This window comes from Drosophila suzukii, chromosome 3 (genome assembly GCF_043229965.1).
Source record: "Drosophila suzukii chromosome 3, CBGP_Dsuzu_IsoJpt1.0, whole genome shotgun sequence".
NCBI classification, from domain to species: Eukaryota; Metazoa; Arthropoda; class Insecta; order Diptera; family Drosophilidae; genus Drosophila; species Drosophila suzukii.
The window spans coordinates 3,120,324-3,147,159 of NC_092082.1; the positions used below are offsets into that span (position 1 = coordinate 3,120,324).

Below are 26,836 nucleotides of genomic sequence, written 5' to 3' on the forward strand. Positions count from 1 at the left end.
ATAAATTTAGTTCGCAATGGGTGGTTGTGGATTCGCGAGGGTGGATGGGTGGGTGATATGGTGGTGCTGGATGGTTTTGTGTGGTGCTGGTGCTGGGCAACTGTTGCTGGCACATATTGCAACTGTTGTGGAATGTTGACGCTGTTGTTTTCGCTGTGGCTGCCAGCCAACAATGACCAAAAACAACGCAAAATAGATGCATAAATTGCCATGGCTATAAGGCAAGTTATTAAAGGTAATGGCTTACCTTAATTGGGGGAAAATATGTATGCGAGCTGGCCAACGATTCAAGAGGGACTTTAAGCCCTTCGATGACAATCGGTGAATGGCAATTCAATTTTCAAACAATAGATGATTACCTAAGCTTAATACTGCCAGAGAGCTGTGTGGCTGGATACTTAAGCCCTTAATTAAACCAGTGAATGGGATCATTTTCATAAAGGACTAGCTAAAGTCAGTCAAAGCTGATTGGCAATGACCGCTTTTATAAGCTCCTTTGAGGCATGATTATTGAGTGCATTTTGTGAGCTTGGAAATCTAAGAGAACTTTTAAAGCGGAATAGTACATAGTTTGACAATTACACATATATTTTATAGCACAACTTTGCTCTCCAACTTTATTTAAATTCTCAATAATTATTTTGACTATGAAAGCATGCAGTAGATGACCTATCTGGAAAAGGATATCTATAGTGAGTTGCTAAATAAGTTCATATAATAAGTTACAGCATAAAAAAAACCCCTCGAAAAATGTTGATTTCTTACAAAATTCCGAAGTTACACTTTTTACCCTAAAAATTAGTAGTATTTTGGCAGAAACAAAAAAAGTAAGAATCCAAACATGGAATGCCATACCTTGCCGAACTCGTAATAGAATTCCCAATCGATTGGCAGTTAAACCTGGAAAACTTAATTTTTGACCGATTTTCGCAAAAATAAGTGATTGCCCCTTACCAAAAATGCGAAAATTTGTGAAAATTTGAATTTTTCAAAACCAGCCGGAAAGTGATGGATATCGATTACTTAGCTTGTAAGCTGTTCATAGCAGTGCGTCTTTTGGGTGTGAGACCAATTATGGCCAAGTTACAGTAAAAAAACGCATCGAAAAATGTTGATTTTTTCCAAAAATCGGAAGATACACTTTTTACCCCAAAAATGAGTAGTATTTTGGACGAAACAAAAAAAGTAACAGTCCAATCATGGAATGCTATACCTTGCCGAACTCGTAGTAAAATTCCCAATCGATTGGCATTTATAGCTGAAAAACTAAATTTTTGAGCGATTTTCGTAAAAATAGGTGATGTTACCCCTATCAAAAATGCGAAAATTTGTGAAAATCTGAATTTTTGTAAATCAGCCGGAAAGTGATAGAAATCGATTACGTGGCTTGTTAGCTGTTCATAGCTGTGCGTCTTTTGGGTGTGAGACCTGTTTTGGCCAAGTTACAGCAAAAAACGCATCGAAAAATGTCCATTTTTTACAAAAATCCGAAGTTACACTTTTTACCCAAAAAATGAGTAGTAATTTGGCCGAAACAATAAAAGTAGCAGTCCAAACATGGAATGCCATACCTTGCTGAACTCGTAGTAAAATTCCCAATCGATTGGCATTTAAACCTGGAAAACTTAATTTTTGACCGATTTTCGCAAAAATAGGTGATGTTACCCCTTATCAAAAATGCGAAAATTTGTGAAATTTTGAATTTTTCCAAACCAGCCGGAAAGTTGTGGATATCGATTACGTGGCTTGTTAGCTGTTCATAGCAATGCGTCTTTTGAGTGTGAGACCTGTTTTGGCCAAGTTACAGCAAAAAAACGCATCGAAAAATGATGATTTTTTACAAAAATCTGAAGTTACACTTTTTACCCAAAAAATGAGTAGTAATTTGGCCGAAACAATAAAAGTAGCAGTCCAAACATGGAATGCCATACCTTGCTGAACTCGTAGTAAAATTCCCAATCGATTGGCATTTAAACCTGGAAAACTTAATTTTTGACCGATTGTCGCAAAAATAGGTGATGTTACCCCTTGTCAAAAATGCGAAAATTTGTGAAATGTTGAATTTTTCTAAACCAGCCGGAAATTGATGGATATCGATTACGTGGCCTGTTAGCTGTTCAAAGCAGTGCGTCTTTTGGGTGTGAGACCAGTTTTGGCCAAGTTACAGCAAAAAACGCATCGAAAAATGTCAATTTTTTACAAAAATCCGAAGTTACAGTTTTACCCCTAAAAAGAGTAGTAATTTGGCCGAAACAATAAAAGTAACTGTCCAAACATGGAATGCCATACCTTGCTGAACTCGTAGTAAAATTCCCAATCCATTGGCATTTAAACCTGAAAAAATTTATTTTTAGAGCAATTTTCGCTTAAATTCTATCGAGAGTCTTAAAATATGCAAAATTATTGTTCCTACAATCAAATAAAATCCTTTTTAAATACCAAGAAGTAGACAATGGGCAGCTCCTTCCGTCGATGGGATATTCTTTCAAAGGATATTCAGGAGCAGATAGTCTCTGTGTGAGGCACCAAAGCACAGCAAGAGGTCCTGTGCTCAACACCGCCCTCCGTGCTCCTTTCTCGTCCTTTGGCTGTGAGCCATTACGCTTGGCAGCCGTCCAACTATGGAATATCCGACAATTGTTGCCATGGCTACTCCACTGCCACTGCTGCTGCAATTTTGCGTCATATTGTTTGCTGATTTCGTTTCGGGTCTAAAAATAAACAACTCAACTCGATTTCAGCCAGAGCCCCGCCCCCCAAAAAACCCCCAAGTGGGCAAGTGGGCAATGGGCGGTGGGCGGTGGGCCGCCAATCAAGGAATGGCCGCTTTGGCTAATGATAAGCCTTGTTTTGTTGATGTTGTTGATGCCGCTGTGGCTGTGGCTGCCATAAAATCATTATGATTGCGTATTATTCTGTCATTGATTTTAATTTTAATGTGGAATTTATCTTGCGCTGGGGCGTAATGCGCTTAAATGCGTATTTATTATGCTTCACAGAGTTTAAAACTTGGCCAAATCATTTTGAGTTTAGCTTGGCTAATCAGTTGGGTAAGTAAATCAAGTCCAAGTGCCTAAGGGCACGGCTTTTTTGAAAAATGAATAATGTTTTTATTTAAGTTCTTGAACATATTTAAATATGTATATATAAGTATATCGGTATATCACTTGTTATGTATTATTTTATAGACTTTTATCCTTTTTGTTGCAAAAAAATTACACATAGTTCATGACGTGATTCAGTTTATTCTGTATTGTATTTAAATGAAATCTCTTTTAAACGCAACGCACAAAAATTGTTCAAGCCAACATATTAAATTAGATATTTAGGTAATTAAATTTAGAATTAATCAAACAATAAGCTTAGTTATGGTAATTAAGTTTGATACTAACAATAAACGTATTTATTAAATTAATATATGAATTGTTATAATGGAAACGTTTCTCATTTGTGTTTAAAGCGCGTCGATGATAATTATACTTTAAGCTTACAATCCAAGTTTAAATCAGATTATTGCAAATGTAAACAAGTGTCAAGTGATGATTAACTTTTGCTTTGCGGGTGAAATGTGTGAAATTTTAGACTAGATCTAAACGTAGAGTATATATAATTCGCTTATATAAAAATATATTTATTGGTGTATTGAGTTCTTCACATTTTGCAATTTTGAATTGGGCTTCCTCTTTAGTTTCTGTTTCCTATTGAAATGTGTCCTTCGCTTAATCATTACTTTTTTCAGTTTACATTTAAAATTAATTTTACTGAGCCCTACACTCAAAAATATGTCCGAATGCTTGGCATGCTCTCAATTTACTAAATACACTTAGCCGAATATGTACGAATACAAAAGATGAACGATTACAATTTCGAATTGCGTTAGACATGGTTACAAAATGTGCGTTAAGTACACGCCGCAGGATCGAATTACTTTACGAAGTAGCTAAATTAATTGTTTTTAATATATTTTCTTTAGAATTAATTTAAGTAACGGAATTCGCTGTGCCTAAGAATGCAAAACAAAAAGAAATATGAATATATATTTTTCCTAGCATTTAAAATGAAATTGATCAGAGTTTAAATATTAATTTAACTGGTTGTGGCTTCGACTACTTTAAAGGCTTTTTCTTTCCTTGCAGGAAATACTTCTCAAATTGTGTTTTAAATATTTAATTCAATTTTGCTTTAAAATTAGAATTAAGCACTGCGTAGGCTTTAAATAATTTAATTCATTTCATTTTAAATAGAACTTAAAACAAAATTACTGAATGTGTTTCACTTAAGTCGTTCTCACAACAAGAATATAATTTTTTTACGATTTTCAAAGATTTTTTGTTAAACTTATTTTCTCTTTTCCTTTGCCGCTTTCTCTCTTTTCTTTTCTGCAGAGCCTGATCCTCATCCTGGACTCAACTCATTCATTCTTCCATTCGGTTTTGTTAGTTAGATTTCACTCGCATTATTCTCAAATTGGAATGACCTTCATTAGAAACATGTACTTTTGTTTTTCTTTTCTCTCTTTATCGATCTTTACAACATTTTATAGGCTTACGTTTTAATGATAGTTTATGATAAGTTTTACTTGTTATCCTTTTCTAAATGTTTTGGCTGTTTTTTGCGGTTTTTGTTTTTCTTGCTTATATAGGAAAGGGTGCAAAAGTATGGTTTTTGGAGTGTTACTCCCGGCAATTTTGGCATTGTTTTTTGTTTTTCTTGGAAATAGTAAAGTTTCGAAATTTCAACTGACGTTCAAATGTTTTAAATGCATTTAGAAAATAAATAGGATTTTTTTTGTTTTATTTTGTGTGTGTTTGCTTTCTTCGAAACGAATTCTTCAGGAATATTTTTAGAAAAGTGAGCACCACGCTGGATTGTGTGTTTGTTGTTTTCTTTTTTGATACGGAACAAAGTTGGGATAATATATAGATGTGTTTTTGAAAATTCTGCTCTGCCTTTTTGGGGGTTTTATGAAAACATAAACCACCTAGACCGTAAAATCTCCCGCCGCCCAGTTCATCTTGTAGTCGTCCATGTTGAACAGATCGAATATATCGCCGCTGGCATTGAAGGCGTCCACGGCTCCACCGCCGCCGTTGTCCACGCCCATTCCTCCACCTGTTCCATTGGCCATGCTCGTCGACGTCGCGTATTCGCCGTGTTGGCCCACCTGCGGTTGGGTCACCGCCTGCATGAAAGAGTTGAGTGTGCTCTCGAAATCATCGCAATCCATTGGTGTGCCGTGGCTGCTAAAGTGGCCATTCACCGCCGACGACGAGGATTCCATGGATCCATTGCAATTGGCCCCCGGACTGTTGCCATTGCCGGTGACATGCTGACTCAGCTGGGCCACAAAGCTATCCGCATCGAAGTCCACATCGGCACCCGGATTGTTGTTTAGCAGCACGCCGTCCGGACTGCTGGCATCCAGCAGCTCATTGATGGACGGCTGCAGGCTGGGATTGAGATCGCGTCGCAGGTTGCCGTTGTTGTTGCCATTCTTGGCCGCCGAGGTGTGACAATAGCCACTGGAGTCGTCTCCCATGTCCATCTCCAGCTGCTGCGACATGAGCTCCAGCAACTCGTACTCATCAAAGTGATTGAGCTTGGCATCCGGACTGTTGGGTTTCTCGCTGCCGCTGTGACAACTCTTGGGCGGTGTGCTCGGCGGGGGAGTGGCATGGTGCTGTTCCAGGAAAATGTCCAAGGTCTTGGCCACACTCTCGGCATCGATAACGCTTGCATCCGCCTGCAGGGGCGAGTCCATGTCTATGTTCTCGATGAAACCATGATTCGTGGGCTGAGCGGTGGCGAAGTTCACGTGCGCTTCATTCGTGTCCATGGCCATGTCGAGGTTTTGGACAGGCGTGGCGGGCGCCTCCAGCTTGGGCACCAATGGCACTATGCTGGCTCCACCCGCCGCCGTGGTGGGCGTGGCCCCATTAAACATGGATAACTCGGGCAGCGGGGTAAGCGGTGTAATGGGCTCCAGGGCGGCACTTTCCGGCAGTTCGCCCTGCTTGATTAGTATGTCCAGAACATCGCTGACCTGTTCGGACTTGATGCCCGCCGACTTCCGTTTGCTTACAGGAGCCGTTGGTGTCAGAGGAGCTGCAGCCGGAACGGGCGATTGCACGGGCTCCTCTTTAATCTTCACCAGCGGCAGGAGGCCATTTAGAGCTGCCGCCTTGCTGGCCGCCAGTTGCTTGGTGGCCTCCTCGTACTGCGGTGGTGGTGCTGGCGAGGGCTTGATGTCCACCTGGATGAGTTGCTGCTGCTGTTGCTGCTGGACAGGCTGGAATTGCTGCTGCTGCTGCTGCTGCTGGAGATGTTGCAACTGCTGCTGTGTGATAATGGACTTGGCTTCGATGGGGAAAACAATGCTGGGCAGGGAGTTTGTGCGTTGGTGGCCATTCAGTAGCTTCTTGGGAGGAGCTGTGGCAGATGTTGCAACCGGAGTTACTGTTGCCGCTGGCGGTGCTGTTGTGGTGGTGGTCGTAAGGCTGATATTGCCCAGCGTGTGCGCCGTCATGTGCTGATCGTTCAGACCCACCAGGAATATGGTCTGATTGCCCTCGTTCCACAGCAGACCCAAGTTATTGTGATGCTGCGTGGCTGGCGGTGCTGTTGCCGTAGCCACTGCCGTCGGCTTGGTTGCCTGCAATATGGTTGTGGTGGTTGTATTCGTATTGCTGGCGGGCACATTGGATTTCTTGGTTGTTGTCTTGGCAGGAGCGTTATTTATGTGATTGTTGTTGTTGAATGGAATGAGTACAGTTTGTGTCTTTTGCGTGAGCAGGCGCACCTGTTGCTGTTGCTGCTGTTGTTGTTGCTGTTGCTGCAGTGCCTGCTGCTGCTGTTGTTGCTGCTGCTGTTGCTGTGCGGCAGCCGCTGCCGCTGCCTTTTGCTTCTGGATTTTGGCCTCCAGCTGCTGCTTGACCACCATTTTCTGGTTGATGGGAGGTGGATTCGATGAGGAGGTGTTGCTATTGCTGTTAGAGTTGGCTGGCTTCTTAGCTGCTGATCCCTGCTGCTGTAAACCATTTACCTTATGGCTATTGCTGGATCCACTAGCTTTCACCGTCACCTTGGCTGGTATACTCTTTTCCACCTGCTGCGGCATTACAGTCAGCGTCTGCTGCGGCCCATTCGAAGTCGTGGTGATCAGCGTAATCTGCGAGGGCAGAGCATTCACCACCTGGGCTGTGACCGTCTGCTGTTGATGCTGCTGCTGCTGTTGCCGCTGGCGAATCTTTTGCAGCTCCTGTTGAGATCGCTGCAATTGCCTCTGCAACTCGTCGATCTTTCGCTGTTGCTCCCTAAGCAGTTCCTCGTTGGTCAGGATTATGGTAGCAGTCTGCGGTTGAGGTGGCAGAATCGTCTGCAACGTCATAGGATGCGTGTTATCCAGCTGTTGCTGCACAACATCCATCTGCTCGTGCTCCATGCCCGCATCGGAGACCAACATGGTCACTGGTGCGGGTTGGTCCACCAACCCGCAGTTGCTGGTATCCATGGCATCGCTGATGGTGATCACTTCGGTGGTGGTGTTGCTGCTCTGGGAGGCAGGAGTTGATGCCATATTGTTGTCGAGTGCCTCCAACGGGAGATACGGTTTCAGCCGCTCAATAAGATGCGGCTTGGGTCCCGAGACTGGTAAATTCCTGCGCTTAAGATGCTGCTTCAGGTCCGACACCTTCATCTTCTCCAGCCGGGTCAAATCCGTAATGGAACTGGTGGTTGATTCGGCATAACTGGTGGCCGGACTGGGCGGAATCGAGGAGCTAACCGAAAGCGCCGGCGAGGGCAGGGGTGGCGGATGTTGCACTGCACTTGGTTGATGCAGCTGATGTTGTTGCTGGTGCATCTGCACTTGTTGCTGCGGTGCAGCAATCAGCGATAGAGTGGGCGGCGTGGGTGTGGCCGCCGGCGTGGGCGTCAACATAGCTGCATCCCCGAAATTCAGTGGGGCTCCTCCTGAACTGCTCGTTATGGAAATGGTATTGGGCAGACTGATGGGAGCTGGAGCTGGAGCAGATTGAGAGGCCAGTGCTGGCACCGTCTTCGTGGTCACCGTAATGCTGTTGTTGGTCGCACCAGGAGCTGAGGGAATCATAACACCCGGCGCACTGGGCGCTGGGATGATGGACTGATTCTTGTTGAGGTTCTCCAGGAACTTCAGCAGGCAGTTCTGCTGCTCCAACATCAGCTGGTAGGAGGTCTCCTCCGGCTGCGTTTGATCCTGCTTCTGGCCAGCGGCACTGGGTGGCCCCTTGTACTCGTGGAATTTAATAGTTCGCGCCTTGGACACTGGCTTGGACTTGGATTTCTTCCTGTTCTTATCCTTCCCGGGAGCATCGGACTTCACGGACACGGGCTGCAGGTGCAGACGTGTGGTGTTTATCGGCGGTGGTGGTGGTGAGGCGATGGAAGACAGGGGACTTAGCGTGGAAGTGCTCGAGGCCATGGAGCAGGGCGATGCCAGCATGGGCAGGTATTGATGGTTCATCGGACTCGCTGTGGCTCCCGTCACACTCTGGCACAGTTCCTCGAACAGATTGGCCGTTTCCTGCTTCACCTTGATGACACTGGTCACGGGCAGCGGTGGTGGCGGCGGCGGAGGTGGTGGCACTGGCGCTGGCACCACCACAGCCTTCGGTTGCTGCTGCTGCGGGAGAATCTGCGGCGAGGTAACCACCAGTTGACCAGCTGTGGGCATGGTCAATGCCATGGTCACTATTCCCGCCGAGGCTGCCGCCGCCTGCAGCACATCGGTGGGTGAACCGGTGGAGACTGCCATCGCCTCATCCAAACGCGGTGGCGTCTGCCGCGTATCACTCTCCGAGCTCAGCGAGTCCTCATCGAAGGTCACATAACTGTGCGGATGCTGGGGTCTGGTGAGCAAACCCTCGCTGGTGGCCTTGAAGGATACGAGTCCTTCCTTGACGATCTTCTCGATCGGCTTCTCCGTGTGCAGGATGTTCTTCTTGATGAGCTCCAATGGACCGGGGCGATGTTGGATCTGCGAGTTGAGTTGGTCCGCCAGGCGAGCCTTCTTCAGCATGCGCTGCTTCTCCGCCAAACTGGGATCGATGTGGCACTCGTCCTCCTCCAGAATGTGTAGCCTCTCCAGATCTTCGCGGTTTGGACGCTGCTGGATCTTGGCCTTCAGCAGATCGCTGGTCTTGGCGCGCTCCAGTTGCTTGCATTGTTCGTGGATAGCGGGCGAGGTTTTCAGAGCTGTGAATTAAAAGAAAATTTAAATTAGTTAAAGTGAAGTGTGTAGTTTCGGAATCTAATAAGTAAACTAACAATTTCGCTCGTGTATTCTTTAGCTTACATTATTAGTTTTAATTTGCGAAACCTTCAGACTACCTTTTCCATTTGCACTAGGGAAATCTTTAGATTATAATTTCAATTTTTATTCGCGATTTAATTTAATTAAATTTATTTAATGTTTTAGAGTAAGCCCAGTCTAAGCAAATTATTTTTGACAGAAATGCGTGTTAGGTTTTTAATGTTTTGTTTGTTTGTTTATTTTGCCATTTCAATGTTAAAGACCTTCAAACATTTCCATTAGTTCAACGGCGTGTGAAGAATATTTGCCTTTGGACTTGCTCATCAACATCTAATAAATTTAATGCATTTCCTAGCCATCTCGACTACAGCCTTCCCCCATTTTGGATACACAAAATGTATTTCTGATCCAGTGACCAAAAGTTGGCTCAGTTTTTCCTCGCTCTTGGCGCCTCAACATTGCTGGAAATTTATCATTTAAATTCAAATTCACTTTCGGCTGCGTTGAGGGCTTTGAATTAGTTTGTAAATATGCGTATTTCCCAGGATTCTTTTCCTTGGTTTCGCTTCTTTTCCTTTGCGCATAAATTTGAAAGCCATTGAAATGAAATGTTCGACGGCAGTATTTGCATATCCTTTTTGGGAGCCGATGAATTGGGCGCCAGCAGATGCTCTGAACCGGCTAAGTGAGGTTAATGTGTATTTTATCGATCTGACTAAGCGGCTAAAGGCTGTGACCCGGGGCAGGAACAAAATCTGCTTTTCGGACGCATCTACTTACATGGTATGATGCCCTGCTCGACGAGTTGCGAATGTGGACGTCGCACCATGAGCTTCACTTTCAGCGCTGCAAAAAGATGGAAAACCAAAGAAGCAAGTTAGTAAAGCTGCACCAGTTGTTAGTGGATAGTGAAAAAAAAATCAAAAATAAATTACTCTACTTAACAACAATTGTTTAAGGTGTGATTAAAAGGGAAATTCTATTATTATAGGTGTATCTCGCGTAATCTAAAGCACATTTCTTATAGGTTTGGTTATTTTAAAAAAACACTGCAAAGTTGTATTTCATTTTACTAGAACACGATAAAACTTTTAGAAAACGATCTTGATTTTCACTGTTAATAATTGCTCAACTTCAATTTACGTGCTGGAAGAACAAAAGTTAGTTAAGCTGCATGAAGCCCGCAACTTGTTAGCAACAAATCAAAAACCACAAAAATCATAAATTATACAACAATGCGCGGGGAAGTGGAGATCAAACATAGGAATCCCATAAAAAAGTGCTCGAAACAGCTGGGGGAAATAATTTTTGGGGCGAAAAGTTTGCCTTTTCCTAGCCTTTTGACAATGCCAGGGCAATGGCAATAAATGTCGAGAGGCAGCTGCGAATGGGAAAAACAAGGCAGCGCGAAAAAAGGAAAAGTTTTTAATATCTTTATGTGCGGGCTATTATGGGTGTGAACAATGTGTACGTATATTTTCCAAGAGTAAAAAGTTCGGGGCTGGAAAATTAAATATTTAAGCCAGGGGAAAGTCAAAAGCTTCGGAGTCTGGAGTCTGCAGTCTGGCGACGAAGGTGTGGCCCCATGGGGCGTATGCGTAATAATCTGATTAGATTGCCACTGCTTGGGGCGGCTAAATAACAGATTGATGTCAATTAGCTTGGCATCCAGTCAATGGAAGCCGCTGTGGAATAACGACAAAGTGACAGACTCATGGCGAAATAAATAATGAAAAATAAGGAAACTCCTTCGACTTTGAAAGATGAGACAATACCCTCTCAAAGTCGCTCTTCTAATTATAATCGCAAAGCGTATAAAATAATCAATTAATGGGACATTATCCTTTCAACATTAAATCCGGAATGGACGATTAAATGCGTGCAAGCATTGTGTAATGTAATTTCAGTCTCCAGGGAATGTTTTGGCATATTAAGCATACGACCTGCTGTCCTAATATCATTACCTTCAATTAGCATTCCGAGCACTGGCGAAATTGATTCACAAAATGGCCAGCCAGCCATGTAATTAAAACGAAATAAAGCCCATTAAGGCGCAGGACACTGCGGCGTGGAGAAGTGGGCCTCATCTGTCTATCGAAAGCTGAAAGCAGGGAGCTGAAAGCTGCAAACTGGGGGTAAATAAAGCCAAAGCCGCAAATGAAATGAAAACACAAAATCTTATGCTCCTACGGCGATTCGGGGCAGCAAAAGCCACCCGGAGGGCATTGCACTGGGTGTTTCTGTGGCTAGCAACCAAGGCCAGGAAAGAGCATTAAATACCGGAAATGTACAAAGATGCAGTACAAGTAAAAAGCTTGTGTTTGAATTAACCAAGAAAAATGTCATTTAATTATTTCAGCAAAGCTTAAATATGTGTCATTTAATTTACTATGTGCAGATAAATTTTATTCATTTATTTCTTTATTTCTTTATTTTAGAATTTTATTTTTATTTTTTCAGGGTGCATATGATTGCGTGGCCCTTTTCTGGCATTAAGAACCGGAAATGTAGAAATATGCAGTACGAGTAAAAAGCTTATGTTTAAATTAACCAAGAAAAATGTAATTTAATTATTTCTGTAGAGCTGAAATATTTGTCATTTAATTTACTATACGCAGATAAATTTTATTCATTTAATTTTTTCCTATATCAGAATTTTATTTTTTTTTTTCAGGGTGCATATAAATGCATGACACTAAAAACTGGAAATGTACAAATATGCAGTACGAGTAAAAAGCTTATGATTCATGTTACCAACAAACATTTCATTGAATTATTTTAGTAAAGCGAAATATATTTATATATTTAATTTACTATCTATACCTTTTTATTGTTATATCAAAGTATATTTCATTACATTTAATATTTTAAAAATTTGTTTTATTTTTTTCAGAGTGCATATAAATGCATTGCCCTCTTGTGGCATTTTGCACTTTCGACTATTGCGGCTTGTGTGCATTTAGTGTGCAATCCAAGTAAGTGGGTTAGCAGAAGCCTTTCCCCCGTTGTATTTCATTTTGGATGCTGCCCAGGCAGACACAAAAAACACTTGACGCCACAACAAAGTCGACATCAAAGTGACGATGACGTTATTAAAGTAATTTGGGCTCTTTGTCGGAAATCATCATAAAAAGCCAAGAGAGCTGCCAAGGCGCGTAATTGTCTCAGAAGACGGCGGTGGCAGCTGTTGGCGATTTTACGATTGAAGTGTGCCACAGAAAAATGTGTGCAAAACAACCAAAACAAAAAACATTAGAAGGAAAAATAACCGAAAACAAATTCTGGTTTTTGTTTATGGCAGCCAGGGAAAATACTCGACTTTTTGGCCATGTAACACTGGAAAATCTTCTCGGTGACGACACTGTCGCCCCCGTAAATTAATTATGCGCGAAATTTTGTTTTGCTCCTTGTCGACACACACACCTCGCCCTCCAACCTCCAACCACCTCCCCACTCGATTGATAAAAACAATAACATAAATTCCAAATTAAACACATAAAAGTTTTATGCGAAAAGCAAAAAATGTGTGTAGACATGGGCAACGAGTTTCTTATAGAATGCCTGCTGGTATTTGGCTGCGGTCAGCTGCCCTTCGCCGAGAAAACCCAGTGCCTGTGGCGAAGGTCAGGTAAACAATGGCCGAGGAAAATTAAAATCTGGTCAGAGAGCGGAAAAACCTGGGAGAAAGAGAGAGAGCGCCCCCACAAGTCTTTATAGGTAAATGCGTGTTTATACGTTGTATTATAAAATCGATTACGTGATCAACTAAACGAAGACGCCATCATCTGAGCAAGGCAAATGCATGCAACCAAGGGGCAATCACAGTGGGCTAAACGGGGCACTAAAGTGCTCAGACAGTAATTTAAGAGGTTTTATATTTCTCAGAAATTTTAAAGTTAAACTTAAATATTTTGTAAAATAAAAAAAGACCAGAAACTAGAGAGGTGTCTAAAAGTATGCAGTGAATAAAGAATAGTAGTTCTTCTGACTGAATTTATGGCACATCTGAGTTTAAAACATTTTGTTGCATACTTTTAGACAGCTAAAATGTTTCCAACAAATGGCAACAATTTAGACCATAAAATAACTCAATTCAAGTCCATTTCCGATCCCAAAAACCAATGTGCAGAGGCCACCGAATGCCAACTGAAAATGCCTTTACAACTGTCGCCTTGCCACCGTTTATTTCCGCTCTTCCCTGCGTTTTCGAGTCGCGTGCAGCGTGTTTATTTGTCAAAACATTTCTGCAGCGCCGCCATCATTGACTGCCAGCCATGTGTTTATAATAAATTTTTTTCACAAAATGTTTACACACACCCTGAATTGAACTGACCAAAACCAAAAGGCCGAGAGGAAAAAAATGGGAAAAGAGCTGGTGGTTGTTGCTAAATATGCAGTTTATTGTTAGATAACTTGTTGGGCGCCTGCCGGAAATTTTCACCATACATTTTTGGCAGTTTTTGGCGAGAAATAAACCTTGTTTTCATAAATATTTGGATTTGCATTTAGAGAGCCTTTTTGGTCAGGGTCAGGCCGTGTGAACTTTTGCGTCCATTTCCGGTTGCACCTCAAAAATCGTGCAAGTGCAGGCGACACGAGCTGTCAAAACTATTAGCAACGTGCAGTATATATATACGATATAAGATATATATATGCTAGATCCACACCATGGGTCTGTCATCTTTGGTCATTCAAAATTAATAAGAGTATTTCTCTTCACTCAAAATGCCAAGCAAATATGTAGGCCAGCCAAGAAAGAACGGAACGGAAAACTGTTGACAAAACACAAAAACCATATTTTTGAATGAGTTTTCGACCGCTGCCCGCCGGAGGGGGCGTGGCAGCACCTCAAGTGTACGCCTTAAGTGCCTGTTGCGCCGTGACAGCTTCATTAAAACTGTGTGCGCCCTGTAAGAGTCACCAGACCACCCCACCCCAACCCGCAGGCGGACGTCAATAATGGGGCGGGCCCGGGAGGATTGCGATGATGATGATGATTCTGGCGATGATCGGCGTGATGGGCATCTTGGGCAGCTTGGCAGTGGCTGGCATTTATGACTAAGCAGGGGGCACCAGATGACAAATGCCAAACAGCCGCCAAAAGATGGCCAACGTGGGCGGCAACCATTGAGTAAACAAGCGCTGAACTAACAACTAAAGGGTTTTAAGAACAGTGAAGCGCCCTAAAGTGGATTGATCGCCAGCTGTCAGCTTTTAGGCAGCTCATAAACATTACAAATGTTGTAATAACTATCAGTAAAAGCTAGGAAGATATATATGGGTTACCCCATGTTATCTGCATGCAAGGAAGCATGGTTTGCCCTTCCTAATCTGCGAGTTTTGGGCCACGTTTTATGTACTGCTTTCCCATTGCATTTTTCACTTTCGCTTATGGAATAGACCCCCTTCCAGTCAACTCACATTCTTTGTTCTTGTCCATGGCCGGTTGCAGCGGACTGGAATCCACGATGGCCTTTGGCGGCGACTGTCTGGCATCGTAACAATCCGAGTTGTTACCATCATCGCTGCTCCCCAGAAACGTGGCATGCAAACGCTGCTCGCCTGAAAGCAAAAGGTAAACAACTATTAGTAAAAGCCTATTTTGAAAAGAGAAAACCACATTAGAATGAGTATTTTTAAAGTTTACCTTTAAGGAATTCCAATTATCTATATATATAAATCTATGGTAAATATTTTAAGAATCAATACAGAACTCCAAACTGTAAAGCTACATTTTTAGGAAATATTCTTTCTTCTAAGAATGGATAATATGAAAGTAAATTCTTGCTAGTATAACCAATCATTCTAATGAAGTTTTCCTGATCCTTAAGATAACAGAACATGAACCCACCCTCCGACATGTCGTCGTAGGCCTCGTGCAGCAGTATGATGTCCTGAAAGGTGTGCAAGGCCTTGCCGCTGAGCCTGGTGGCCAGGAGGCCACTGCAGGCGGCGCTTGAGATGAGCTCGACGGTGGTCAGCGGCGATGTGGAGATGGTGGCCAGCAGCGAGGAGCTGCCGCTGGCGCTGTTTCCGCTGCTGCTGCCGCTACTGCCGCTGCTCAGGCTGTGCAGGGAGGCGGACTTGACCAGCTGGCCCACCTTCTGGTTGCCGCTCGTCTTCTGGGTGGCCTTGAGAGTCCTCGAGAGGCTCTTGGTGGGCGACGTCGAGGTGGATTTGTTGAGGAACCTGCTCGCCGTCGCTGCACCGGCTCCCTTGGAACCACCACCGGAACTGGAGTTGGAGTGGCAGCTGCTGCTGCTGTTGCTACTGCTGCTGCTGCAGCTGCTCAGGCTGCTGCTGATGGACTTCTTCGAGGAGTTGGAACTGACGGACGAGGCGGGCGAGGCCGACGACGAGCTGTGGCCCAGGATGACCGCCTGCTGCTGATGTTGCTGGAGTGTATTTGTATTGCTGGCGGCTAGCTTGGTGTCAATGGTTATGGGTATGACACTGGTGGCCACCAGTTGGTGATGCTTCTGCTGGGCCTGCTGGTGATTGTGCTGCTGCTGCGGATGCTGGTGGGGATGCTGCTTGCTGGCCGCTCCTCCTCCGCCGGCTGAGCCCTGGAACCAGCTGGGAAAGTTGCCCTTGAGCGTGTCAATGAGATCCTGATCGAGCGTTAAACGCCACGATGCAGGTCCGCCGTCCACGCTTTGCGTCGACTCTGCAAAGGGAAAAAAACCCATAAATTACAAATTGAAACAAGTTTTAAAACATCCTTAAAGTAATACAAAATATGAACAATTTAGTTACTTGATAGTTAACAAGGGGTATTAATAAATGAATATTTTTCATTATGTCTCTTTAATTTGAGATTTAAAAGGTATATCTATTTACATTGCCAACAAGGTCATTTATAAATGAATTAAATGTTATTTTATTTTAAAATAGACCAAAATGATGGCCATTTTTTATTGTTGAAATCATAATTCATACATATACGTGGCTGCACAAAAAAGCAGGGCATTTTTTCTTGGTAAACTTTTTACACAGTTCATACATAATTTAATTTAAGTCAACCCAATTTTCAGCTGAACAAATATATTTTAAATAATTCATAAATATCAAATGATTTTTATATTTATAAGACCCAATTAAATACGTGCTATTGTCATTCCTATTTAAGTCCCACCCACATTTAATAGCTGAGGCCAAACCAATGCATTAATTTGCCATGATTTAAAACGCGGTGTTAATTTGATTTTCCATTTTCCACATTATCCGCTCTATGCTTTTCCTCGCCACACTCACATTTATTTATTTTAATGTGGCTTTTCCGACGATTCTGATGTTGCTGTTGCTGCTGCTGGCGATGTGGCCACTGGTGTGCTAGTTATTTATGCTAAACACTGCCAAGTAACCTAGTTTGTTGGCCCAATCCCCCTTCCCCGACAACGCCCCCGCATAGAAAACATAGCAAAGCGCGTACTTGGTATTTATTTTTCAAATTCTTTTCTATTCGCCACTGCTGTGCGGTTCTGGGGCTCTGAGTTTCGTGTGCCTGATGAGATTTTGCGGCACTTTTTGGCTTGGGAATTGCCTCGGGATTGGGATATACATAGATTATAAATGTATAATTGCAATTTGCCGAATCACTGGGCGCACTGCTGCATTTACTCGTAACTGGTGGCGACAGTAATGCGAAATGGCGAAATTGCGCCGAAAATCTTGGCAAACGGCGACATTGCATCATGCGAAAGCGACATTCCCAGACACGCCTCGCATTATGCAATATTCGGCGATATCTGGCGACTACTTTTAGACGGCGATCGTCGGTTAAAAATAAGTGCCATATCCCACCAAAAAAAAGAACTCTTAGCTGACTGACATGCACTTGTCAAATGTCCTCCTATTTCTGGCACTAATTTCTGCTTCCTTTTCCTTTGATTGTTATTTTTGGCGGGCTTAAAAAGGTTTTCCTACATTGTCGTTGTCCGAATTTGGATATTTTTAGCCTTTTAAAGAGAGACCCCATCGCAATTGTCGCATTTAGGTCGCCTCCAAATATCTTTGGCTAACACTGCGTGGGTCGAAAAACTGTCACACTTTCTGTTTTACTCAGCCGACTTGTTTGTTTATCTAAACTAAATTTAAAATGGCCACGCAAATAAATGGATAACTGTGCCGAGCGCTGCATTTGCACGCGCTGCGACATTTATTGGTCATTAAGGCGAGCGCCAGAGCAAAAGAAAAGCGGCAGCAGGAAAAGCTGCAGCAGCAGCAACAGGCGAGCAAACAAACAAACAAAACAAACATACCAGCCATCCAACCGAGAAGCAACAACAAGCTGCCCAGCATCGGAATACACAGAGAAAAATATGTAACAATAAAGAATTTAAGTTACATAAAGTATAGCACTTTTTAAGGAGGTTTGTCAATGAAAGTGACCAAAATTAGGTATCCGGAAACTAGTAGTTTTATAAAGGATCTACAAAATAGAAAACTTAAGGTGCCTTGAAAAGAGATGCTGTCTGGGGTAGCTAAACTTTTTTAAAAATATTTTATTAGGCTTGGGTCTGTTCTAAAATTAATATTTGTGGCTTATAGATTCGAATATGACGATTTTCTTACAATAGAAACTTATTGATACTACCCAATTTTTTTTCTGTGTACCTTTAATGCCTGCCCCAATCTTTGCGTTTGGGCTCCGCTGTGTGCGGTGTCGCGACATGTTGTCCACACGCAGGCACATGCTTTTGAGATGATCGGTCGGCGGACGAGGGAGCCACCAAAGCCATTGCCAAATTCTATTTTCGCGCCAGCAGCCAGCGAATGCAAGTGGTTTCTCTTGGCCAAGACATCTCCAACCCGCTTGCCAGGGAGTCCCCTCGTCTGTCCTCCGTCCTTCACCCTTAACCCACCGCCCCCTGGTCCCCTGCCCCGCCCCCACTCCCAACGCCGCCTTGGCCATTACACTTTGTCAACGGGGCGTATGCGCAATGCTGCCGAGGCAATGACAAAACAATTGAATTGACAAAAGGAACCAAGAATGAAAAGGAAACCGCTGCTTCAAAGCGAAAATTAATGAATCGAAAAGAACAATTGAACAGGCGAGAAATTGCCCAGAATTAGTTGGCTTAAAATATTTCAACTAAAATAGAAAAAACAATTGCGGAATTGGCCATTTGCTCAAAATAAACTAGACATTGGTTTTGTAATACTTAGGAGGTGAAAGAAAACTGTGAAAGCTAAAATAGGTATAACAAGTTTACATTTCTAATGGCAGAAATGCAAATTTGACAACTTTTAATGTATTAAAATACCATCAATGTAAATTAGAAAATTCCTTTTGTAAATAAAGTCAAATAAAATATATATTTCCATTTTCCCTTCCACTTGTTGCCATTATGTAAATTATAATCAAAGGCTGGCACACACACACACACCCCCCTGATGAATCAATAAATAGAACAAATACACACTCAACAATTTTCCAGAGATGTTGACAAAACTATAACCTTGAGCGGGAAAACTATACAAACACACACACACTCACTGGGAAACCCAGCCAAATGGAACAGTTGAAGAATAAAGGACTTTGGGCCAGGCACTTAGTTTGATTTCATGGCCAGGAGGAGGACTCCATGGCCAAAACTAATCATTCAAGGCGAGGCGGAAGTTGTGGCGGAAGTTGTAGCCCAGTCTTCCGCAGCCGCAGAAGTGTGTGTGTGTGTGGGGTAGTGTGTGTGCGGTAGTTTGGCATGGTTACTTCAGAGTAAACATCAATTATGTATGCTGTATGCCGGCAGCCATACACGAATCAACGCGCCGCAAAGTATGCTACATTGAGGTTGCCCCCTGCGTGTGTGTGTGTGTGTGTGTGTGTGTGTGCGTGGGAGCCTGCGTCTGTGTGGGCCAACTTCCTTTTGGCAAGACAGGAAACAGGATGCTGTTACCGTTACAATTCGACATAATCGATGCTTGTCGTACGAGGCTCGCATTTAACCTGGCAATTTGTCTGCGGCTGCATAAACATTAACTTTCATTTGCAGTTTATCTTCCGCCACACGCCATAAATCAAAATGTGAGCGAAATAAATAAATGGATCCTTGATACCTCCGGTACGGATGGCAAAACAATAAATGTTATAGGTTTTCAAAGGGTTTTATATATATTTAAAAAGGGACATTTTATTTCTATGCAGGCTTTCATTTTTTTTTTATTTGTAGTCTTTGTTTTTTAAAATTAATGTTCGGTTTATTCTATTTTCGATTTGTTGAAAAATATATCCTTGATATGTATATACAGTTGAGTCCAAGGTATTATAAATAAATTCTATAAACAAATAAATTCGGTAAACATTAAACATAATACCCAAATCGTCTGCCCATTCTAAAAACATTCTTTAATTTAACTTATATGATAGGTATTTAATAGATTCTCTATTATACCAAAAATTTCAATACTCTTTTGATATCCAATTAAAACTCATAATTTGTGTGCCTTATCAAGTGACTCATCGCTCAAAAGATGTAGCTGCACTCAATTTATTAGAAACGTGCTACCTGCTGACTTTTGCACCTCGCAAATCGTGACCACTGCCATTGTTTATTGTTTCGATTTAGCGAAAACAATCTGCGAGATGCGACGTTTACATATTCATTTGAATGCCAATAACAGCTGCAGTGGCAACATTGCTGACAGCTTCGACAAGCGAGGATTATGCAAGCGCCATGAATCCCAAAAAAAAATATAAGAAAACCAAAATAAAAAAAAAGTACGAAAAAGAACCCCCCAAAAAAGTGGAAGGAAAATCAAATGGATCCGTGGGGGAAACATCGGAGCAATAACAAACAGAAAATCGCTTGCCATGTGTCGTTGGGTGGGTGTATAATGTATAATGTACAATGTACATGTATATGGGGCTGCAAATTGAAACGTATATTTGTAAACAATACGCAGACGTCATAGACAAAACTCATTTAAATGGGAAAAACATCCAGCAACAACATTTAAGCGGAAAAAACTAGTACCAACGATCACAAGCAGCACAAATTAAAAGTGTAGTACGCCAGAGCCAAGAAGCTGCGTCGATCGTTTGAATGCACTGGCAAAAAAATTAGGTGTTTATTTTTAAATCTTTATCTTTAAAAACTATATATACGTTTAAATTTTCATTAAGAATTTTCATAATAAAATGTAAACTTTTGTTTCTGTGTGAATCAACGACTGAATAAGCTCTCTACCATTTTGGTCACAAATGTAAAAACTTGTTTTTCCACTCGCTCGTCGAACCAAAGATTAATACAATATATAATAAAACAATCTATGGCGAACGTTATTTTATAGTTTTTAATATGCATAAAGTGGTATTGCCTTTTTGGTGCAGCTTTGCCAGAAATTTCGCATGTTATCGCCGCTTGACAAGTGTCAGGTAGCTAACAACAACAACAACCAACAACCAAACAACCGAGCAACAACGAACAACATGTGTGAACAACAATAACAAATTTTAGGAGCATGTTTAGAGGTGCGGGGAAATATCATCGGACAAATCAACAAAACATCTACTCGAACTGGCATTGAAATTGGAAATATTATTCTGGTCGAATCTGTTACGTTTTTTTGGGCCTCTGGCCTTATCAATGGAGTGAGTCATGGCAAAGTTCGATGTTTGTGTGGGGGATTTTTATAGCTTTTCTACACAAGAAACGATTTTTTAATAACATTTATCATTTTGTAGGTGATATTTAAAAATTTAGCAACATAAGTTATAGATTTAAATCTTGAACGAATACATTGTTAAATTTTATGAACTGTATTTAACTTGCTACAGAGCTTTAGTCTGCTTTTGACCATTTTTTATTACAAATATTAGTTTATTATCACAACTTTCAAAGGGTTTTATAAGCTCAAGTTATCACAATTGACTTTGTTATTATTGATTACTTTATTTTGTTCTTGTTAAATCTATGTAGAGCTGCTTTAGTTTTTTCATTCACTAGAACTGTATTTGTAATTCATTATTTAATTAAGAATAAATTCTTAGCATTTCTGTGACAAATTGTATTTCCATTTGCTGTCAAGCTTCTAAAGTGATTCTAATGCTTGAATGGTTTTAGATAAAGGCATTTTGCTAATTCAATTTCATGCTGCACGAATTTCTATGAAATTATAATACATTTTCACACCTTTCAATAATTTGCAACGCTTTCGTGTGGCTTCTTATCACTTTTACTTATTTATTCTTGGACATTTTGTTTTGTTTTCTTTATTTTACGGCTTAGGTTAAGTTTCCAAAGCACTTGCATATCAGCACAGTAAACAAAAACCCCCGATAACTCAAATCGTTAACTGATTCATAGAGCCATTATCAGTCGCAGATATAGAAAGGCTTCTGAAATCGCGTCCGGCGTGTTGAGAGCAACCCGGCAAACTGAATATGTGAAACAAAAAAAAACTCAAACTGGTCGAGCGGCTAATGTTTTGGGGGCGCTGCTCGATTGTGGAAATGGCCAAGTGACGTTTACCTGACCAACTGACTGAGTGACACAGGTGGGCGTCATCGACTTAACTGGCATTATACGACAAGCTCCCTCTCTATCACTCTTTAAACTAAAGTTCTGCGGTGCACAGAAAGAAATTTTATAAACAAATTGGGTTGGTATAAAACATTAACTATTTCGAGGGTAAATATTACGAATGGCTCAGTATAAACAAAAATAAATAAAATACCATATCATTAAAGGTTTGTTCATGCAATATCAATTCTAAAAGTAATATATCTTTCATTTATAATAAGCAATAAACCCCTATAAAAATCAAAGACTTTTATTGAAGATCTTAATAAAAAGTCTTACACAAAATATGATTATTTCTAAGGATATTTTTTAGTTATCCCTGAAAGTAGTGAACCTTTGTGTCCCTCTGAGATACATTGAAAGTACCCGTATTCCTATAATTGATCTAAGATCTTTATAAGCCATTTTTATCAGTGATGGTCATGTCCGATAAATGATTTTTGGCTGCCCGTGTTGACAAATTTGCGCTTCATTGCGTTGATTGTTGCCGCAGCTGCAGTTGCTTTCTCCCCTGAACAATGGCTGCTAATAAGCGCCAGACGGGCAGTGCAACTGCAACTGAAACTGAAGCTGAAATTGAATTAAAGCTGTTTTTGTTCAACTGTTGCATGCAAATGAGTGGCGGCCATGTCGCCTTCAATGCCTGCGGTTTCCATTCTGCTGCTGCTTCTACTGCTGCTGATGATGTTGCTGCTGGGCGACGACGTTCGCTGCCACCTGAACCGAACAATTGCTGGACAGCAAAAGTCAATTGGGCAGGCACACACGCAACAACACACACAACGCACAACACACAACCCATCGCACACCCAAACACCCACAATCCAGGCGCTTCTCTGCTGTCGGACATGTTTTGCATACAAAGACCCCACTGACGTTGACTGGTCTTTTATGTAGTTGCATGCGTGAGATGCGTGTATGCACTTGAAAAAAAATCTCATAGATTTAGAAAGGTTTAAGGAAAATTGTTTAAGGGTATGCAATTTATTCTAGAATACTTAAACACATCCTGTACCTTTTATGGTCTTACAACTAATATTATTTGGCCCGTTTCTATCATATACTTTTGAAGTTCTCACAAAAACGAAACCAATGTTATAATATTTAAATTTTAATTTAAAAAAAGTTAATTTAAGAATAATTAATATTAAGAAAGGTTTTAAAATAAATATTGATAAATATTAAATTTTTTTCAGTGTTTTGGTCCTTGGAAAAGGAGTATATTTTAATAAAAATTTGATGAACTTTACTGAGTTCACTGAATTTGTGATGTACAAAAAGTTAGTTGTTCTAATTACCAAACTTGCTTAATTTTAACTACCCTTAGTCTAATGTGTTAATAACATTAGAAGCCCCATAATAACAGAAACGTGCATTATGGGGTGTTCCATTTCAAAACCTAAATCAATCTAGCTTCGTTAAGCTTCTAAGTCTAGATAAAAATCTTTTTGCAAAGTGCACTTGTGCGGCTGCCACAGGATGCACTTTCAGGATTGTAACACTTGAGCACACAATGGGCAGTGGTCAGTTGTGCATTTTTGCCAATGCCCAGCACACTGGGCTGATTGAATTGAAAGTTAATTAGAGTGAGAGACAGGTGTGATGATGATGGTCGAATACGAGTGTATTCCAGGAAAATGTGAGAAAACTTTTCGGATTCGCCATTCAACAGCACCCTTTTCAATGAGTTCCGCCTACCCCCGAAAAAAACATCACATTTCGTATAAATAGACCCAAAACGACCGTGTTTTTCGTAAGGGTGTGGCTGTCTATGTGGGTAGTGTCCTCAATTAAAATTAATTATGCCCAAACGATACGCTCAATAAAATTTAATTTGCGAAAATATGAGCCAAGAAAATGAGCCACATAGGAAAATGTGACATTTAAGTGCCGGGGGCCAGCATCCTCAAACTATTCGGGCAACAAACAACAAACATACACGGTCGGGTCTAATAATTGAAATTGAATTTTCAATGATAGCAAGGCGAGGGCCCAACGATATATATGTGGCTATATCCACCCCCAAACGAGCAGAGATTTTCGGCAAACTATTTATAATCAAGAAGACTTGCTTGATTCTTTTTTGGCAACTGCAGCTAGCTGTGGTGTTTTCTAATTTTTCTCAGGATTTTCTGGCAATGTTTTATGTGCGAGCACTGGACCACTGAGAACACCTACTTCCGTTTTATTATGCCCCACAAGTTGTCTACTTTTAACCTTTAACCAAAAAAGCAGTCAACACTTCTTCCAGATCTGCCCAAGTTGAATAAACACTAAACACTTGACCGGATTCTCGTTTGCATTCAATTTATACAACTAAGCTCTCTGCTGTTTTATCAAATCCAAGCGAAATCGTATTAAAAATAAATAAAATTAAAAGTGTAAAATGCACACACTCACATGACTTTTGGTCATGCTGCGTGCCAAGTGGAAAATATTTCGCAAGTTTTTCTACACATTATTGTGTGAAAAATACTATGTATATAGTATCCCATAGATACATGCGTGTTTAAAGTCGGACACAGGCAGGCTGCCTGTGTGTTGTGTTTAGTTTTGTACATTCAATTTGCCATTGTTGTTGCCTTCTATTCTATTGTTGCCGGCAAAACAAAATAAAACAACAGAAAATGGTAGAAAGAGCGAAAAAACAAGGCATAATAAGCAGGCAAGAACACAAAAATAAAAAAAATTAAATAAAAAGAAGCATAAAGGAGATGAAAATGAACATTTTTTGGCAAACAATTCAGGGCTAAATATTTTCATTGTGTTGTTGTGCTTTTATCACAACAGCATAGGTTCGTATCCAAGCGGCAACAGGAAAAATCTAGATAAAATCATCAAGATTCTAGCAATTTAAAGTCCCGCATTATTTGGGTGCGAATCATCTGATATTTTTGGGAGGCATCTTTGTCTTATTCGCGTTTGTAGTTAATTAACGGGAATATAAAAAATTGCATTCATTTTGGTAAATTAACAATAGTTGGTAAAAATAACCAAACCAATAAATCCCCGTTTCAAATCCAAACCTTGTTTTTTTAAACTATTAAACTATAGAGTTTGATAAAACTCATCAAAAAATCGTTCTAAAATTCTGATTACAACCAAATTCAATTCTCGGAAAACTCAAAGTAATGCCCAAAACATCCCAACTTCTTCGGAGTTTATACTTAAGATGTCGCCAAGTTATTAGTTAAATATTCAACGCTAAGCCAAGGTAAAAGTTTGGTTAGTTCAAAGGGTTTTGGTTGGGGGTTTTCGGGGTTTGGCTTTCGGGCCCCACACAAACACACGTACACATTTAATTGCAAAAATGCTTAATTATGCATGAAACATTGAAGCACACACACACACACACACCAGAAAACCAGTGAAAGATGAATAATTCATGGCAAATGGAGGATTCGTGGATCGGTATTTCCCTCTCTTTTCCCGATTAAACAGCGCGCGTTGCTAGAACAAACAAACAAACAAAACAGCATAAGCAGCAATATTTTGTAGCTCCTAATGACGTACGTCGCTTTTTCCAGACGGCAAAAAAGAAAAGCAGAATTTGCGAAAATGCGAAAACTTTTGCCTGTGCAATTCGCACGTCAACATTTTCCCAAAACACCAAAAAGTAATACTAATGGCAGCCACAACAATATTTTTGGCAGCTTCGGCGGTCAAGTTTGTGTTGTGATGTTGTAAAGAAGCCTCCAGTGGCCATACCCTTCCCATAAATCGGAGAAACCGAGGACATTCAATATGGAAACAAGGTGAGAATTGATGGGACAAGGCCCTCGTTATATGGAAAATACAGTAAACAAGGTAAAGATTTCCTACTTTGGTAATCCAACCAAAATCTTTTAACATTTGTAATGTCTTTGTATCACAGCAAAATTCTATTATAAGTTTTCACTATTAAATACTTGTACTATATGTAAATATAATCAAAAATAGAACAACAAATTGGAGTCCCTAAAATCCTGTTGGTTTTCTTTAGACAAGCATCACTGTAACCCCATACCAAACATAAATACCAACTCATTCTCGCCAAACAAATTCCAATCGATTGGTCACAAAGGAAACTCACCTGCAAAGATACAAAAAGAGAAGACAATAATTAGCCAGAAAGTCAGGGAAAACACACGAATGTAATTTGTCTGAGCTGAATCAGTAAAAGAATCAGAGGAAAACGATTTTCTTTTGGGGACTACATATGAGTCTATGAGCTTGTGTGGGTTGTCAACCGATTGCGCATACGCCGCGTTGTACGTTGGTCAACGCACTTTCCAAGGCTGCCAAAATCGCGAAAGCAGCTGCAGCTCGCCAGCCGCTAATCATAATTTTGATCTACAAATTAATTAGCATTCGCACGAGTGTGATTGCAATTTATTGGACACCAATTGAGACGAAAACGCGCATTTTCATTCATAAACATTGCAAAATACGAGTACTAAAGGGAACCCATTTTATTAATTGCTAGCAAATGTTGGGCGTGTGTTGCAAGAGTTTTGCGATGGCGATTGCAATGGCAATTGCAATTGCCATATTGAAATTATGTCGTCATCTTCGCGTCGCCGCGAAAGTTCAAAGTTGCAAAATCTTAGAACATAAAAGTTTTTCGCACGTTCCGCACATTTTGAGAAGGGGGCGGGGATCTCTAGGGGCTGTCACTGTGTGCCGAGAATTATTCATGGCGCATATTTCAACGGTTTGGCAATAACCCCCACCTCTCGAGAGCCGAAATAAATAATTGCAAATATTATTGGCCACTCAGCGCATGCCAACAATAAGGACTATAAAAATAGCCAGCGAATTTTTGCAGTTCGCATAGTTTCGCAATAAGTCGGCGGCAGCGATGATGATGATGATGACTCAAAAGTGCAAGACCGAAAATTATAACCATAAAAATGTGATGTGTGTGGGAAATTATGCCTTTTGGCAAGGGGCAGTTGGGCATTTTGGGATGATGAACCGAGATCTGACAGGTTGAGTAGGAATTAGTTCTGGCGTCCCGGTTCTGTTCTGTTCTGGTGGG

The 26,836-nt window shown here is 41.1% G+C and overlaps 1 protein-coding gene across 3 annotated transcripts in view; it reads right to left on the reverse strand.

Moving 5' to 3' along the window:
* Positions 1-3,225: 3,225 nt before the first annotated feature.
* The window catches only part of Mrtf (Myocardin-related transcription factor), a 45,761-nt gene continuing 22,150 nt past the window's right edge, over positions 3,226-26,836 (reverse strand). The window contains exons 1-5 of one of the 3 annotated variants that reach the window (XM_070996876.1): positions 17,909-17,981; positions 15,144-15,959; positions 14,714-14,854; positions 10,073-10,138; positions 3,226-9,234 (exon numbers count right to left, since the gene is read on the reverse strand). In XM_070996876.1, the coding sequence (XP_070852977.1) occupies positions 4,982-9,234; positions 10,073-10,138; positions 14,714-14,854; positions 15,144-15,959; positions 17,909-17,966 (5,334 nt within the window). In that variant the 5' untranslated portion in view covers positions 17,967-17,981 and the 3' untranslated portion in view covers positions 3,226-4,981. Of the gene's footprint in view, positions 9,235-10,072; positions 10,139-14,713; positions 14,855-15,143; positions 15,960-17,908; positions 17,982-26,836 lie in introns of those variants that run through there. The other 2 variants (XM_017078992.4, XM_070996877.1) reach the window with 2 other exon arrangements.